This window comes from Rhinatrema bivittatum, chromosome 3 (assembly GCF_901001135.1).
Source record: "Rhinatrema bivittatum chromosome 3, aRhiBiv1.1, whole genome shotgun sequence".
NCBI lineage: Eukaryota > Metazoa > Chordata > Amphibia > Gymnophiona > Rhinatrematidae > Rhinatrema > Rhinatrema bivittatum.
In genome coordinates, this window is record NC_042617.1 from 423,996,261 (window position 1) to 424,015,902 (window position 19,642).

Below are 19,642 nucleotides of genomic sequence, written 5' to 3' on the forward strand. Positions count from 1 at the left end.
GCCTGCTACAGTACCTGCCTGGTTCCTGCCTGCCTGCTACAGTACCTGCCTGGTTCCAGCCTGCTTGCTACAGTTCCTGCCTGGTTCCAGTACCTGAATCCTGCTACAGTTCCTGCCTGGTTCCAGTACCCGAGTCTCGCTACAGTTCCTGTCTGGTTCCAGAACCTGTACCCAGTTACAGTATTGCCACTGTCTTAGTCTGGTTCCAGTTACCTGTCCTTATCCACAACCCGCCTAAGTCCCAGTGGCCGGGCCCCTACGGGCTCCTCCCAGGGGGGGCTTCAGCTTCCTAGGGTGAAGCCACCTAAGTCCCAGCGGTTGGGCTCCTACGGGCTCCTCCCAGGGGAGTACCGGCTTCCAGGGTGAAGAGCATCTACGTCCTGCCTGAACATCTGCCTCCCGGCCTGCTATTCACTAGAGACTTTGACCATCTTTCCCAGTCTCCAGCAGGTCGGCCCAAGGGTCCACTAAACAGAGACTCCCATAACAAATATCCCCTAAGGCATATAAGAAGCAAAATAAATGAGGAAAGGACCAGCCATTCAAAACGTAAAAAAATATTTGTTTATCTATCAGACATTTTGATTCATAAAAGATCTTTTTAGATGGATCATAAAAGTGCCTGAATATAATCTGTTATGAATTGAAACAGAGTAAATTAATAAATAATACATTTAAACTTTTGAATAACTAGTCTAATCCTCTTGCGACCTCAGTTTCAAATGCAGAAGATTAAAAGTTCAGACAGTTTTTCAGGTGACCTTCATTTTGATCGTCTGAAAATGTTTTGCCAATTCAGGTCTCTGAATATCTGGTCAGACATGAACTTGAACACAACCAATGCTCTCAGTCCAAATTTTAAATTGCAAATTTACAATTTCAGAAGCTATTTTGCTCCTTTGCCTTTGAATTCTGCATGGGACAGCTGAATAGAACAGTAAGTCAGACAGCATACTTTCTGATGGCAATATACAATTTAACTGTTCTATCTGAAGTCTGTTTAAAAGATGGAAAATTATGTAGATGAATGTAATTATGTCATTTCCTATGAAGAGTGTATTTTCTCTAGGTCAAATTTATTGTACATCACAACAAAATACTTGTTATGCACATAATGTACCTGGATTATAACTGCTATGTGTATAAATTGATTTGTCTCAAAAGACAACAATCTCTCATCTTTGAAAAGAAATAACCTAAGCATTGAAAGGTAAATGGCAAATAAATGAGTTCATGTTACCCCCAGGCTTACTAAAATAAAGGTTGAAATGAATGTAATGCATTTTGCTTTCAGTATCAGTAATAATATAGTCCCTTAGGCAGATGTTTGAGGCTCATTTCTTTCAGTTTAATTATTTGTTTTGTCTGATTTTTGATCATTGAGATCTGTTTCATGTTATAAAGCAGAACAAGCAAGAAGTCCTTGTTTGAAAAAATATCAAATTTATATGCATGATACATTAACTAATATACTCAGCTTGTAGACAATTTATTCACTGAAAAATAAATCTTAAAATCAAAATTTCAAATTGTGCACACAGTTTTTCTCCTGATACTACCAAATAAATAACACTAATTTCCATTTTGTGTCACTAAACTATTGAAAGGATTTTTGTTTCATTTGACCAAGTAATAATTTAAAAAAAATTTAGGCATGCATGATATATTCTCTATATATTTCAATGATTATTAATAAGTTATTGAGATTTTAAAACTGTCTATTGAATGACAATAATGATCAATAGATTTACAATACACAATATAAAGTAGATATTGTCAAAATTGATAGTGTCTCTTAAAATCTATTCAATATTATTACTTTTTATCCACATATTGCCTTTCATACATCATTGTTTTTCTTTGGGAAAAAACTAAAAATATTGTTATATTGAAATTGATAATTGGAGAGAGTTTTTTCTTCCCTGTTTATAATGGATTTTTGCTTGTAAGATCTAGGACATCAATAGCTAATTCTTAATTTCTAGTGACATCCTATTGCAGATTAATTTTGGTTACAAGTTGCACCTGTACTTAACATGATTAAAAAATTAATTCAATGGTGGTAGTGATATGCTGCATTCTGATTTTTTCCCCTTAAGTACTATAAGAAATAAACCTCTATGAGTGATAAATTACAATGCAAATATTGAATCACTCCTTTGTGATGTATTCAGTTGTTGTATATAAAATTTCAAAGGCAAGACCATCATACCATTAATAATGCACTGATTGCACTCATATAATTTGCATGAAGTTTAATCTATTGTTGACCGTAGAAAGATGTTATAATCATCAGTCTGCCCAATATATACTCAGTTTACACACTTTTTGTAAAAAAACTTTCTGGATTGCAAGTAAAACTTATCTTGTAAGTCTTTTGAAAATCACCCTTTTCTAACAAGCCAAAAATACTAGAGATGTGGTTCGTTTATCATGAATTAGACAATTTCAACAAAATTGCCTAATTCGTCGTGGGTCGGGGACCTCGAAACCTGAAACGGATTTTCCCCGAACTTTGGGGAAAATCCGTTTTTCGGGTTTGTACGGGGAGAGGGGCACATTTTATTTTTTTAAATTAAAAACCACCCCAAGCATTGCAATTAACCCTCCCCCCCACCATCCTGATCCCTCCCCAAGGCTTACTAACATCCCTGGTGGTCCAGCGGGGTCCCGCGAGCGATTTGTCCCTCTGGGCCCGGCGTGCCTGCTTCTCTCAGAATGGCGCCGATAGTCTCTGAATTACTATGTCACAGGGGCTACCGGTGCCATTGGTCAGCCCCTGTCGCATGGTAGGAGCACAAGATGGCACCAATGGCCATGTGACAGGGGCTGACCAATGACACTAGTAGCCCCTGTGACATAGTAATTCAGAGGCTATCAGCGCCATTCTGAGCGAGGCAGGCACGCAGGGCACGGAGGGACAAATTCCTCGCGGGACCCCGCTGGACCACCAGGAATGTTGGTAAGTCTTGGGGAGGGATCAGGATGGGGGGGTTGCATTTAATGTTTTATAGTAAGTTTTAATGCTTGGAGTGGGTTTTTTTTAGCTTTGTTTTCCCGCGTTGTTTTTTGAGCCTGTTTCATTTTTCTCTCTTAGTTTTTTATTCGTTTGTCAAAAAAACTAACCAAGGAAAACCGAACTTTACCCCAAAGCGTCCTACTCAAAAAACGACCCGGTAGTGAAAAAAGAAGCACATCTCTGAAAAATACTGCTATCTATTGTGCAACAAAATAAGCCAATCATTGATATACTATCTGCATAGAACTGTGGTTGCATCATTCTACCAATTATTTAACACATGTGTTAGAGTTTAATGGTCAATAGAGGATACACACAAGACATAAGGTGCAATTAAATTTGAAAGAACATTGTCAGTTCTTATAGAATGATGTTACTATAAAGTGGTGAATTTAGAATAAATATGAATATTACATGCTGTCCAGTAATTACTGGAGTTGAATGCTATTCTAGTGACATTCAGGCCAATGCAATATTGACACATGGAAAACGGGCTCTCATGACTGAGCACCCACTCTCCTAATGTGTGTTGATGCACCTGTCTGGGGCACCCAATGTAATATTTAAATGGGCTTCCACGATAAAAAGGAGGCGCTAGGGGAAATTGTGCACCCATAGTGCCTCCTTGGCAGCAGGTACCCAGGAGAGGTGGCTGTCAGTGGGTTAGAACAAATGGATGCTCAGTTTTATGAGCATCCCTTTTCCTAACCTGACTGCTGGCACACTTTTTATGTTTTTTATTGTTCTCCTTTTTCGGTTCCTCCAACTTAATATCACCATGATATTAAGTTGGAGGAACTACAGAAAAGCAGTATTTTCTGCTTCTCTGTAAACTTTTTGTGCTCCTCAGGAATTAACATCTGCTCCATGGCGGCCATTAATTTTTATTCTTCTGTTATTTCATGTGATTGAGAATATATGCTTCTACGAATAGTTTAAGACCCAGAATCCCCTCCTCATTGGCTCCTTTAAATAATATTTACCATGACCCTCTATATCTGACTTACAAGTGCAAATTCTGTCTTGGTTTGGATTACTAATTCCTTGGCTAATAGGTTATCCCAGGCATCCATCACCCTCACAATAAAGAAGTACTTTCACCTCTTACTTCTTAGACTTACTTTCTTCAACTTCATATTTTAATCCTTGAATTTCTGTATTCTATGGAAAATACCTCCTGCAACTTTATTGAAGCCTGCTAAATATCTGAATGTTTCTTTCATATCCCCCTTTCCGATTTCATTTTCATTCAAGGACTATATGTTGAATTCCATAAGCTGTGTAGGGTTTTGTTCCTTTCTTTTTCCTTTTGGTGATACATCTATTATATATACCTAACCATATTATATGCGTCCCCTGCTGCTTAATTGTTTTGACTGGCAACTTTCATGCTATCAGAAATGTTCACTCCTAGCACTTTTTAGTGTTTAGAAATGTCCAGTTCACATCTTCTAAATAAATAGTTAATGGATTATATTTCAATAGAGGCTTAATTTCACACCATTACAAGCTCAATGCCATTCACACAATATTTTTGGGGCCCCATCAATTTTCCCATCCCTCCCTTTAAGGTGAATTTTAAAAACTGGGCACGTGCCAAAATTGGGAGATGGGCGGTCATTTAGCACATGTGCATCTCCATCCAATTTTATAAGCCTCCTACATGTGCACACAATTCCCAATGTGCAAATATCTTGCATCAGAGAAAAAGAGGCTGAATGTGGCATGGTACGGGCAGAGCATGGGTATTCTGGGTGGGGCCAAGTGAAGCGTGCCTATGTGCCTGGGCACATGCTCAGGTATATTTGAGCATACATTTTTATTTCTGCTATGGAGGAGGTGTAAGTCTCAAATAAAACTATTTCCTGTCATCTTTGAAGTGTTTGAAAGTCTAGGATAATTGGGGGGAGTGCTGGCTAAAGAACCAGGGGGGATTTAGAGGACCTAACTGTAGACTAGACAAACTGGTGGAGAAACTGTTGCAGCTGGTGATGGCATGGACGCAAACCTGCTATAAAATTCCCTCACTTGTGCGAAACAAAGCCAACATGATGCGGCTATGTTCACACACTTGTAAATTTAGGAGTACACATACATGCACCAGGGCTATTTTATAACACGCCTGCAGGTTATAAAATTGTCGTATATCTGGCCGCGTGCCATATACACATGTCTATGTATACCCGGGAGCGCGTTTGAAAGTTACATCCCTGTGTCTACCTGTTTATAGGATTTTGTGTTAACTGCAAAGACATATTTTCCCTCAAGTCATTCAGTAATGCTGATGATAAAGATGATGAAAAGAATCATTGTAGCAATGTCTCTAAGGTATCCCAATTGTCAGATTATTATCACTAAGGTAGACTCTACTGACCATACCATTGGATTCTGTTTACAGCTTTGTTCCCTAGTCCCATAGGTGGTAGATTTTCAAAGGGGTCTAACTACCTAACTGTGGTTAGTTAGATCCCTTGAAATGAACATTTTTCCTTGCTGAGCAACTAAATAGAGCTGTGTGCTTTCACTAGGTGACTAAATTCTTCCAGGTACCTGTGTACAGTATATTCTACCTTACTTTGCAGCTGATGTATGGATTTCTATTTGTTTGTCAGTTGTGAGTGTATGGGGGGTGGTGAATCTACTTTTGTCAAACATATTCTCTAGGCACAGAATGGAAAATAAACGTCTTGATCAATCACACCTATTATGGGTGATAATAAATTTTAAGGGACATAATGGTAGATTAAAAACAATGCTAGTCCCTTCAGGCAAGCCATCATTTTTGCCATCAGTGTTTGACTGTTTTAAAATATGTGTGGCATGATCCCTATTTCTGTTTTACTCGTTAAACAATTTATATTCTTTTAAATTCAGCAGATTTTGACTTCAGTAGAATAAAACGAGGTAGAGTCTCATATGTGGTTAAAAAGTATTTCCCCAGCGCAAATTATATTTATGATCTCTGACATAAATTGATATCCAGTTTGGGCACAGACAAAAAGTGCAAGCAACTTCCTAATCAATCAGGTGCTAAATATTGAATTCTACATGTTAGATCTACATAGCTCTAAAAAATTGTATTTTTTCATATTCTGTGATTATTAAAGTAATGGATCTGGGTCCTGAAAATAGTATGGGGAGCAGTAAACAACACTATCAGCTCTAGAAGGACAGGTTGTATTTAGTGAAATCAATATGCTATCTCAAGTTTTAGGTCTACTATAAAGAAAAATGAAATGTGCAATTCCAGGACTACCAAAAAAATAATAATTTTATCATGAAAACGTAGACCATGATGGCAGATAACCACAGGGCCCATCTCCCTGCACTTTTTTCCTTTCCTTCTGCAATACTGCAGACACCATTTGATCTCAGTTTTAACCTCACTTCATCATTAAAGATCTTCTGTAACTGGAACATGCTTTCTTGAATAGTAATACTGTTTTTATTTCACCACCTGCACTGGGATGCATTTCCATAAGTTTTCCAGTTTCTGTGAAAACAAAAAAAAATGCTTCCTTACCTTTCCCTGAGTCAGATCCTCAGTAGTTTCATATCCTAACTCGTTATTCTAGAACTTCTTATTCAATGAAAAAGATTTCAAACAAATGCATTTTTTATAAGGTGCTAGTGTGTTTACATCATATTTCCCTCTATCTTCTCTAGCCCAAATATATTGAAGTCCTTAAATTTCACTTCACAGAATTTGTTTTTGTATTTCTTCTCTAGATATTTTTCCACGTACTTTCTATCCCTTTAGGAGATACACTGCCTTTTGTGATGGAAATAATACATGACTAGACAAAGTCTTACTAATGGATTGAAACAGTGATTAACACCCCTTTTCTTCTGCAAGTTATACCCTTTCCTCTGCACCTTAGCATTCTACTAGCTGTTTCTACTTCCTCCTTGTACTGTTGGGCAACTTCAGGATCATCAGTCAAAAATTCCTTTCTTGTTTGGAACACATCAGTATCTTGTCCTCCCAATGTGCATTTTCTGTTAATGTTACTGTTAATGCTACTGTTAATATTTAATTTGTGGACTCTTGTTTGACTTAAGATCTTATATAGTCAATAAATGGATCAAAAACTAACAGACTCTCAAAGTAACTGACCTTTGAGCTGAGAAGTCAAATTCCACAGCGATGATGCTCAAAAGTATTTACTCACAAAACAGTGTAAATCCAGAAATATTCATAACAAGAACTCCAGGAACAAAGAAAAAATACTTGGCAACTAATTAAATATATGACATTCAAAACAAAAGGCAAAATACTAGATAAAAATGCAAGAAAAGGCTGAAGAGATGCGTTCACAGTTGCTGATGGTTGCCAAGGCAACCTGAACACTTCCTTTCAGTACAGTTATACAAGAAATCTGTGACGTTCCTCCACAGTTGAGATTGGAATCAGCTCGAGCCCCAGTTACTTCCACGAGGCCCCTTATGTCCCATCACGAGCAAGCCCCCAGTCACTTCCACGAGGCCCTTACATCCCGGCACGAGGCTCCCCATCGCTCCTGAACAGCGTCACCACTAAACACCCATGCGCGCTGTGGTGAACTCTCAACCCAATGCACACTCATGTGAGCTGATGTCAGGCACGCATACGTACGTATGCTCGTGACGTCAGTTGCAAAAAATTGCACGAGCCCGAACGAGCCCCACCGGACCACCCGGCTGATGCGCAAACCAACAAAGTCGGAGAGATTGCTGCCCCAAAGCCAATCCCACAAAAGGTAGTTTTATAACATTTTCCCCCTGGTTTACTGTGCCCCAGATGAATAACTGCAGTTTTTTGCATTAGATTTTAGCTGCCAAACTCACAAATACTGATCAATTTTATTTGATTGCTTTTCATTGTATCTAATTCTTCTTGTTTGTCAACTTATTATTTGATCTTTGCATTGTTCCAGAAAAGCATACCTTCCCTATTAGCCCTTGTGCAATGTCACTAATGAAAATACTGAATCTGCAATCTAGCTTTTCATTGAAATAAACATTGCATACCAGTGCCCTTTGCTATTACTTGTCTTTCTTGTCTATCATAAAAGTATTTTCTAATTTACAAGTTTAGGATATGAAGAATATTATGTACAAGAGAAGTTACAAGTGTATCTAAATCTATTTTATTGGCTTCAGTGTAGACAGTGCCTCATTCCCTTTGGTTCAAGTTGTATAAACCCTTGATAGCTCTGGAGTTCTACACTGAAAAGGTGATAAAATTGATAAGATAATAACAGATGTTTCTAGTTGCTGCCAGTCTTTAGAAAATATTTGAAAATATATAGGCCTATACCATAAACTTTAGCATGCATATCAGGATTCTCAGGTACATGCTAAAAATAGATAGATCTATAGGAAGGACTTACCATGCATGTTAAATGAGTCTGAAAAGACATTAATGTAAGCGTGTAAACATTTATGAGCCCTTACATGTAAATGAAGGAATGTCATCTGCAAATGAAGGGTTACTTAGTGCACAATAAATAATGTGGTATACTCATACTCCATTATTTACCAAGCTCTCATAAATGACAGCTAGTTAACACTTGCTAGGACAGAATGTTAAATACCATGCACACACAAAATCTCCAGTGTTGACCATTCCAAAATGAATAGGTTGATTAGCAGTAGGGAACTCTTTCTTCCTTATTTATTTATTAATTAATTAATTAATTAATTAATTAATTAATTACCTTTTATATACCGACATCCATTTGCACATCGCATCGGTTTACAAGTAACTTAATAACTTTAGGCGAAGCCTTTAAATTGAACGGTAACTGTGATATTAAGGAAACAAAAACAACTAAATAAATATGGCTATAAATTACAAGGAGTAGGAAGATGGCTATAATTTACAAGGAGTAGGAAGATGGCTATAATTTACAAGGAGCAAGCACCTCTGGAGGGGGGTGCTGCTTAGGTGAATGGGAGGCAAAAGGATATTTACACAAAGTTTAATAATGGCAACATCCAGACCCTGCCAACCATCCCTTTGCATGCCTCCCTCTCCCCCTCCCATCCCTGCAGATTAAGCAACTTGTGTCCAGACAGTCTAAGAGGATAAAAGGCAGACATTTGATGGAGAGGGGTAAAATTAGTTTTAATTGTTATGATATATGTACAGAATTTTTTTATTGTAAACATTTTGGTATTTCTTGGATGAAAGTCATAATATCAAGTATAAACAAATACAACTATAATAAATAGAAATCTTCAGAGTTACAAGAGGCACACATAGAATCAATATCTTCCTCAACCCCAATGTGTGGTTCACAATGAGTGGAAGGATTGGCCTAGTGGTTAGAGCAAAGGCCTGGAAACCAGGCTTCAAATTCCATTTCCACCATTGACTCTCCAATCAACCTTGAACACTTCTTGTGCCCATTGCCTCAAGTACCCAATTAGATTAAAAGCTCTTTTGGTCAGTGATTATTATACCTGAAAAAAAAGTAAACATTTTTAAACTAAAATTGGAAAGATAGTCTAAAAAGCCCAAATATTATCAGTAGTAGTATTCTTGTAACTTGGGACAGAGCAATAAATTGGGGAGGGCACTCTTTTGACTTTGCGGTCTTTTGGTTCTTGTGTATGGGACTCTTGTTTCTTATGGGCTCCTCTTGTATGAAGAGCATCTCCATGCTGGGGGAAATTTGTTCACTTTGGGGTAGATTGTAAAAGGTATGCGCGAACGTCCATGTGCATGCGCTTCCCGGTGTGCACACGTGAGCTGCGTGCACATACACTCCAGATTTTATAATCTGCGCGCACATGTGCATGTGGTGCGTGCAGGGGGGCCTAATTTTTAAAGAGTACGCATAATGACGAGATTGGGCCTCTCCCAACCCACTTACCTAACTTCCCTACCCCTTCCTCACTCCTCCCCACCCCCTAAACCCTAACCTACCTTACTTTTTTTTTTTTTTTTAAATTTAGTAAGTTGCTGCTCCTCTGGAACAGAAGCAACTTGTTGGCTGGCATGCGCTTCCCCGGCACAGCAGCATATGGCCGTTATACAGGCCACCTCCAGCTCCACCCCGCCCCACCTCCTGGACCACCCTTTCCTTGTGCCCGGAATTTCTGAGTATAACAGGTGTTACGCATGTGCCAGGCCCCTTTGAAAATGCATGCAGCACACGCAAGACCCGGCCACACGCGTAACCCCTGTTTTTTACGCGCATGGCCCCATTTAAAATTTACCCATTTATGTGTGGGAAGGGGGATGGGGAGAGGAATGCTCTGATAGGGCTTATTTTCACTGTGGACGGGAGAGAGACAGAAATGGCCCAAATTAGGGCTGGATGTTGCTGCAGGGGGAAGGGAGGAAGGAGTTCCACACTGCTAACTGGGTCATTTACTTCAGACTGGTTAGCAGTAGAGATCTCAAAAGGTAGCATTATGCCACTTCCATACACACCAGCATCATAGCCATGCAAGTATAAACAAAATGTAATGTGCTAAAACCAAAACTCTCTGGATGGTATGTTATGTACAATTTTTACTTGCATCTTAATATTTTTGTGAGGTGTCGCAAAAAACCTTTTAGCTTGAGTTTTATTGCATAGGCCTTTTAATTTCTATTGCAGGAGCCATGCTGTGTGTTGGACAAAGTTTCAGTATTAATTTAAAGATCAGTGCCATTGTAAACTGAATTTGGCTTATTTTCACTTCAAATGATACCTTGTGATCAAGTTTAAGTATCCATTCATCAATTGTCTTTTTATACAAAATAAGGAAAAATGACCACGTCAACTATGGCTGAACAGAGGTGTTAGGTAATGAGAACAAATCAATGTAAGAATGAGACAGTTGCTTCCTCACATCTGGAGTAAGTTTGTATCATCTGCGATGGAAATGATATACTCTCTGGAAATGACAAGCTTCTGGCTCCTGAAAGAATGGCTGAGGGCCTTTATTAATGATTGAGCTACCTTCATAACCTGAGTATGCTGGATAAAACAGCCAGCAACTCTTTTTTTCCTTTCACAGCCTGAAAGAAGCCCCATAAATCAGACTTATTCATAGTAAAATTAAAAGCTACCTCGAGCAATATTGTATACTAGCTGCACTGAATGATAAACAATATTTCCTGGCAATAGAATTTGAAGGCTTGATTCAAAATGGCATTCTCCTGCACTCACATTGCAAATGTAGTTTTTGGTTCATTGTGGAACATTATGGATCTATATGATATTCATATGTCCAGACTATAAAATATTTACTTTTCATTCAAAATCTGTCAGATTAAGGGAAATCTTTGGATCCCATTTACCTAAGGTCAAATAGATGTACTGCATTTATGACCTATTGATACTATGACGTAAATAGCTAGAGATGAAGCTGCTTTGCTAGTAGAAAAATAAATCATTCTTTAATCTTCTTATAATCCATCTTGAAAGCCAGACAGTCTTTAGTTGTCATCTTATTTTATTTTAGGTTATCTATTGATAAACCAGTCCCCAGTTTATGCCTCTAATCCCTACTCCCTTACAAACATTTTGAAAAGTAAACTCCTTTAGACTTACATTGATCTCTGTTGTAAAGCATTTAAATGTAAAAGTAGAGACAAATGGTTTCTATGTACAATTCAGGGAAGTGATTTTTGAATATGAAGCATAGTTTGTACTAAAGTTTGTATACAAAATGTTCCTACTATATAAAATGTTCCTACTATGTACTTAATTGTCTATATATTAATCTCCTGTAAAAAAAAAAAAAAAAAAAAATTCATACTGAGGTATCCTGTCTTCACAGCTGTGGCTTGTCCTAGTATTGAGAGACAGCTCTCAGAACATGTCATCTGGAGGCTGGTTTCTGGGTCACTGAATGAATATGGAGCTCAGGTCATGCTGAGCTGCAGCTCTGGATATTACTTAGGAGGTCGGAGACTCATAGAATGCAGAGCTAATGGAACATGGAATGGAGGTGACGAGAAGCCAAGTTGTAAGGGTAAGGAATATATATGTGGGAAAAATATAATATACTTTTAAATGCAAACAGTGTCTGGTATTGTTTCTTTTATTATAGAATTTATTATAGAGATCAGGTAAGTGGATGACACAAAGTTTAGCCTTACTGTCTATCTATCTGTGAATAATTCCAACTTATAACAAGACATTATTCTGTTTGGACACTGTTGATTAACTTAAAGTGCCTGATTCATCTATATCTTATTCCCATAGACACAGAATGAAATGAAAAGCCTTAGTAAATCAGGCCCAAAATGTTGTAACAGATTGCTACTTTCAACAACTCAAAAGATTAAGACAACAGAGAAAAACGATATGGATTTCTATTGTTTCAAACTTTTTGGGATGTCCAGGAGGTTAGCTGTCCAGATGTACATTGTAAAAAGATGAGAATGCAGAAAAGGAATAAAGGAAAATAGACCAAATAATATTTTATATATTTTGAAAGCAGTTACAGAATACAATTTTCAAAAGCCATTTACTTGTATAAAGGATCTATCTAAAAATGGTCTACCTGTAACTTGGCTTAATAATTAAATCAAGAAAGGGATATATATCAACCTGTAAACTTGTATTGACTTCATTACCGAAGAAAAGATATCTGTGAGGGCTTTGTTTCATTTACAGTCACAGTTTAGTTCTTAATTTTCATTCAAATAAGATTAAAATGTATTTGGAATTATGCTTCAAATTTATTTGAGGTGCTCTGTATAGAAATGTAGGCATGGTATACAGCTTTGAGTTTCCCTGAAGCAGAATGACTTCTTCGAAACATAGCGACCATGTTGGGAGAATGAGAATATAGGTGTCACAATTTCTACAAGTGTTGTTGTGCTGGAGGTGGACCCTTGGCCTGGCGCAGGATTGGTACGGCCCTCAGGGAGGTCCCTGAGGGTGCCTGCTGCCAGGAGGCGGAGCACACGGGGAGACAGAGGCAAGCTGGAGCTTCACTAATAACGGTCCGGGGGTTCCGCAGGATGAGCCCTTGGGTACCCGGACCACCTGAGCTTAGGTGGGCCTCAGAGGGTCTGCTAGAGAGGTAGCGGAGAAGTGTGCCCACCAAGAGCAAGGGTGGGCGGCTAGTGGAGAACAGCTGAGCTAGACCGGAACAGAGTGTACCGGAGACCACTGGAAGGGAACAGGAACTGAAGGTCCTCAGGACAGGATAGGCAGCGCCTAGTGGTCTAGCTTGTAGAAGGCCACAGGTAGCATCAGAGCAGGCAGACTTGGTGGTCACAGGAGAAGAAAAGAGAGTATCTGAGTGAAGTGGAAGGGTCAAAGCCAGGGTATCCGTCTGAAGGTGGTCAGCCAAAGCAAGGGTCAGTTCCAAGTTTCAGTCTGAGTGTGGTCAGTGGCGATCAGAGGTATGTTCCAGGTATCAGTCCGAGCATGGTCAATGGCGAGCAGAGATCAGTTCCAAGCAGCGGTCCAAATGTGGTCAGAGGCAAGCCGAGGTCAGTACCATGAATCAGTCCGAGAAAGTACAACCTTGGAAGCGGAGCAGGAATCAGAACAGATGCTGGCACACAGGAAGGACCACAGGAACACAGATGCAGGAACCATGAAACAAGAACAGGAACATAGGAACGCAGGAGCACTGGAACACACACTGGAACATAGGAACACTGGAACAAGGACAGGAATGCAGGAACACTGGAACAAGCATAGGATCAAGGAAGCAGGAACACAGGACCGCAACTAACTTCTCACGAAAGAGACAACCTGTTTGCCAAGGCAAGGAACTGGAGCCTGAGCCCTGCCTTTTATGCAGGGCTCAGGTGATGTCATCGTCGTGTGCTGTGGAGGAGTTTCCTGCTCTTGCGCCTTTAAAGAGCCGGGTGATCCGTGAGTGCGCGCCTAGGAGCGGACCCAAAGTCGACAAGGATGCCGAGCCCCGCTGTAAGGAGCGGTGCGAGGTTGAAGGCCCCGAGGGGTCTGGAGATGTCGTGGGACGCCGTGGGTGCCAGGGGCTGGCTGCGGCTGTGAGGGAGGAAGGACCAGGCCTCGCAAAGCAGAGCCCGAGGTGATCAGGCCTGGCCATGGCGCCAGTGTGGCTGGGATGCACAACAGTGTTCATGAACATTTTATTAATACAAACAAAAAAATAAAAATAAAAAACTGTGAACTTGGACTGAGACCTATGATTAAAAGGGTAATGCAAGGGCCTGATATTCAGTGATCAATATTGGTCTGCATCAGTTTATGATGGTCTGTTATAAATTTTCTGAATGAGACTAAAGTAATATATTGAAGGGTTGATTCATAGATGACTGTGTTAAGTTACTAACATTTATGTGTACATGAATGTAAATAAAGGAACATCAGATGCAAATGAGGCTTTAGTGCGTTGCTAAATTACATGGAATGCTGTCATCTATAATCTATTTAGCATATACTTGATATCCACTAAAATTCAAACCCTGTCTCAAACTAGCATGCACACTATTGAAAACGTTTAACAACAAGATGCTTTGGTGATATTTTTCGGATCAGATGAGGCTGTTAGAGCAGGAGATGTGGAAAATGTGGCATAGAAACCAGGTAAGGAGTCAGAGGAGAAGGAGAGAATGACAGAAAAAGATAAAAGATGGGGCCTGAGATAAGAGACACCAACACAAACATGAGCACTGACCAAAGAATTCCACATTCCTTTAGACATTGTTCATATCCTGAAAACATGACCAGCTTCTGGCACCTGAGGACTGGAGTTGCCTAACTGCACTAATTGAATGTCATGACTATGCTAAAATGTTGCACTGCATATGTTCTGTATCCTATATGGATTTCAGAAGTTATGGACATTCTTCAAGACAGGTGTTGCAGAAGAGACAAAACTAGTAGTTGAGCCACCAGTTTCTCACAGAAGATAAAAAATGGAAACTAGGAAGGCTGTTCATGGAAGCAGCCTTTTTCCACCCAAGGTTGGAAGCTACTCTCTGTCTTGGCTCCATGGTTCTCTAAAGTAGCAGCTCCTGCATGGTATGGATAGAGTGGATGCTGTAGAAGGTGAAAGGAGAATATCTCTAGAGGATGGGCACACAGTGGTGTTGACAGGCTTATGGTGATGGTCATCGCAATACCTCATCCAAATACAACAGCAGGTGCTCTGAGGATTTAGCATACCATTGCTGCCCCAGCACATACCATTGCTGCCCCAGCACTTATTCAGGGATGGCAGATTCCCCTCCCTGGCATCAGTGAAATGGATGTGTACAGGGTGGCCAAGACACCTTCTGATGGTAGTCATTTTTCTCAGCCAACTTCTGAGGCATGTACTTTTAGTCTGTTGTTGTTTCCTCTCAGGGAAGTAACTTCTTTTCTTTCAGGGCATCCAAATGCTTCCAGGCTTCTGCCCTTAGCACTGACAGCCACTGTCATGTACCAAGCTTACATTTATACAGGTTTGCAACAACAATGTGCATACTTTCGAAAATGCAAAATTATGTGCATAATTTCAAATTCCATCCCTAAGAATGTCTTCCCCCCCCCACTGAAGATAAAACTATGCACATAAAGGCCCTACACTTTTAACCATATATAGGGCAGGAGGTTTCCAAAAAGCCCATTTCCACAGGTAAAACACTGTTTTATCCTCAGAAATAACTTTAAAATTACTCTCCCTATTTTTGCTTATACTCATGGTAAAACATTTTTAGCCCAACTTTCAGTGCATACACATCTATATCATATTTTTCCCTGTAGAGCTAGACAGTGAACATTTAGAAACTGTACAGTGTTAGACATGATTATATCAACTGTCAAAGTGTGAAAAGATTACAACAAAATTTTTTTTTTTTTTTTCAATTATATTCTGGAGTATTCCAATTTCTGTGTGTAAAATAAAGTTTGTGGTAATAAATCATCTATAATATCCTATGTGCAACATTAAAAGAAGAGATGTTAAAACAAGAGAAATGAAAGCATCAAGTAGTATGTATGCATAAAAGAAGAAACAGGTCAAGAGAATAAACCAAACTAAGGATACCATGATTATATCTGGGCAGATGTAACTGTGTGGGCCGATACAGAAAAAAGTGCGGAAGAGCAGGCGAGCCGCCGCTCTCCCAGTGTGCTCACAAGCCACTCTCCTGTGCACGTGATTTAGTATCGGCCCACATGCAAACGAGGGCCCGCGGTAAAAAGAGGCACTAGGGACACTAGCGCGTCCCTAGCGCCTCTTTTTTGACAGGAGCGGTGGCTGTCAGCGGGTTTGACAGCCGACGCTCAATTTTGCCGGCGTCGGTTCTCAAGCCCGCTGACAGCTACGGGTTCAGAAAATGGATGCCGGCACAATTGAGTGCCCGTCTTCCGACCCGCGGACTGCCAACCAATTTAATTTTTTTTTTTTTATTTTGGGGCCTCCGACTTAATATCGCTATGATATTAAGTTTGAGGATGTACAGAAAAGCAGTTTTTTCTGCTTTTCTGTACACTTTCCCGGTGCCAGCAGAAATTAACGCCAGCCTTTGGGCAGGCGTTAATTTCTGAAAGTAAAATGTGCGGCTTGGCTGTACATTTTACTTTCTGTATCGCGCAGGAATAACTAATAGGGCCATCAACATGCATTTGCATGTTGTGGGCGCTATTAGTTTTGGGGGAGTTGGATGCATATTTTCAATGCGCTATTACCCCTTACTGTATAAGGGGTAAAGCTAGCGCGTCAAAAACGCACTTCCAAATGCGGGTTAATAGTGCGCTCCACTCCGCCCCAGGCCACCCCTTTTGTAAAGCCCTGGGACTTACACGCCGGCCCGGTGTGCGTAAACTTTTGAAAATGCAGCCCATAATACCTGCTCCATGGCAGTTGTTAAATTTTCATCTTTAATTAGTGCTTGATAAGCAGCATGTAGAGAAAAGCATACACTATTTACTTTGCACATGCCAAAGCCTTCTTTGCTTATGTTGTTCCTTCATTTGCATGTGCAGAAAAATTAATTGTAATATGTGCATGCTAATCTTATTGGTGATCTACCTAAAGCACATGATAAGGCCTTATTGCTATGTTATTTTTATCACTTGCAAAAAACCTTAACATGACACTAAGCTTTATTGCATAGGCCCCAAAATGTTAAAAAAAAAAAAAAAGTTAATCTAGTTGCTTTAATAATTGTATGACTAAACATTTATGCTACCACACATAAATTTAATTTTATTTCATTTTGTAATGTTAAAATCTGTTCATTGACCTCCCTTGGTAATGTACATGGACTTTATGAGCAGTAAGGAACAGAATGTTTTTGCTTATTTTTGCTCTACAGTAACTGAGAATAATCAACTTATTTTTTAGGTTGCAAATGAATTAATTGTACCCTAGAAGACATAGAAAAGAAACACACATTTAACCTCGGGTTTTTATGCCAATTCTTTTTTATTCTGGTTTGTAAAGATCAAACAGAAGGTTGATATAATATACATAATTGTTTCTTTTACATATCATACAGTTGCATACCTGACACAACAATTGCAAACTAAACTATCCCTCTCTCCCTTCCCTCCCCTCCCACCTTGCACTGAGAGGGCTATGAGAAAGTTCTTACTTTTTAAATAGTACATTTATGACCTGAATAGCCTTCTAACATGATTATTAAATAAAGTTTCCTGCATTTTTCAGTATATTACATATATCTAAAATGCTATAGAATATTATTTTTTATTGAATGCCTCTTTATCTTTTCTTCTTCAGTTATCTCATGTGGGGAACTTCCGTCTCCACCAAATGGAAACAAAATTGGAACTTTAATGGTCTATGGGGCCACTACAATATTTACTTGTAATACGGGATATACACTGGTTGGATCTCATGTGAGAGAATGTTTAGCAAACGGACTCTGGAGTGGCACAGAAACACTATGCCTAGGTAAATTTAATGGTTATTATAAGTTTTAACTTGTAATATATGTGAAATATAACATGGAAAGTACAATATAACATTACAGTAAATGAAATCTCACTTCCCAGAAATGGTCCTTATTTATAATGCAACATGATTTTTTATTTTTTATACAACTTCAACTTTTGTTTTCTTTTTGAAGGAAAATGAAGCCTATTCTGTGTTGATAAGAACCCTACTGAGTCTTATCAAACTTCCCCCACCCCCTTTAGTCTTGTGAAGCTAATGGTGAAACATATCAGAGTAATGCAAGCATGCTAAGCTTGACAGTTTGCTGATGCTGGCTGCCACACAGTTCTGAAAAATGAAAGCTTATGGGATTTCTCTTGTTTATGCTTTTACGCAATTTGCCTCTGGTAGAGTTTGTGTATAGCAGTAACTGTGAGCGATGTGAATATCAAACAGTTTGGATGCTTTGGAAATTAGCCCTTGGAACACACTGCTTGAAGTTTTCCTTGTGAACAATTGCTGTGTATGATCAGAAAACTTACATTCAACAATTTATGGAACTTGTTAAAACAGAACCTGGCCCTAGATGTATTACTTCATAAATAAACATTGGAATTTTGATAAAAGCCTGCAATATTTTAGAGCAGGGCATTCCTGTCCATGAGGGTGGCAAATAGGTCCAGTAGTTTTCATGAAATTCAGGATGAATATCAAATCCACCAAGTCTCATGCATTGGGCAGAAGACTCTTGCTTTAAGAGTCCATCTCCTACTTTTTTTGTGCAAGAGCAGGATACTCCCACCATACAAGAGCTTGGGAGGCAGATTCAACTGAACCTGCAGAAAAACCAATGGAGGCAGAGGAGCCCATCCACTTTGCGGCATCTTGCTCTGCCAGGACAGCCTCTCAGCAAGCAAGCTCAAACCTCATTGGGAGCCACTACATGCCGCTGATCTCATGATGCACAAGATCAACAGCAGGATGTGCTCACACCTGAAAACCTGTTTGTTGAGTGGATGTGCTGGTGCAGAGTGGGTCCCTGGTAGGTAGTCAGGAACCATACAGGCTGGTTCCAGGGCGAGCTTGTGCCCATCATGTGACCCAGTTTCTGCACAGGGAGTGACTCTCTACTGTTCCACTGGGTCTCTCTGTGTGTGCTGTCTGCACTGGAGGAAAGGCTTTGCTTAACTGCAGTACAGTGTGAGAAAACCACACAGGAGGAGCCCACAGCAAAGCCAGAATCAGAAAGAAAACAAAAATGATACAGCTGAAGCACCAGGGGCCTAGCTGAGACTATAGTCATAAGAAATTGCCATGCTGGGTCAGACCAAGGGTTCATCAAGCCCAGCATCCTGTTTTCAACAGAGGCCATACCAGGTCACAAGAACCTGGCAATTATCCAAGTCATTGAACTACTGGCTAGAAGATTTATCAGATACCCACTGCTGACTGGGGCATAGGGGAGAGAGTACGAGTCAGATAGTTTACCCAAGCAGCCGGATAGATAGTTCACATGCTGGGAAAGGAAAAGAGGCAAGTGGTAGATGCTGCAAAAAGGAGGAAGAGCAAAGGCAGGTACAGATGAGGGTTGGGGGAGGATGGAGGCAGTAGCAGAAACTGGGCAAAAGCAAGGGAAGGGGGAAATTGTTGAGAAATAGGGAGAAGCAGGGCCAAATGATGGTGAAGATGAGGGGAGGCAGAGGCAGATACTGGTGGAGGAGAGGTAGATGCAGGCAGGGGGCAGATGCCAGGAAATGGGGAGAGGTGGGTACTGAAGCTGAGGAATAGGAAAGGGACATATGGTTGGGA

At 39.8% G+C, this 19,642-nt stretch overlaps 1 protein-coding gene across 1 annotated transcript in view; it reads left to right on the plus strand.

Annotated features, from left to right (window-relative positions):
* The window catches only part of CSMD1 (CUB and Sushi multiple domains 1), a 4,035,193-nt gene that overhangs the window by 3,676,577 nt on the left and 338,974 nt on the right, over positions 1–19,642 (plus strand). Inside the window, 2 exon segments of the mRNA XM_029596871.1 lie at positions 11,780–11,974; positions 17,678–17,851. Coding sequence (XP_029452731.1) covers positions 11,780–11,974; positions 17,678–17,851 — 369 coding nt within the window.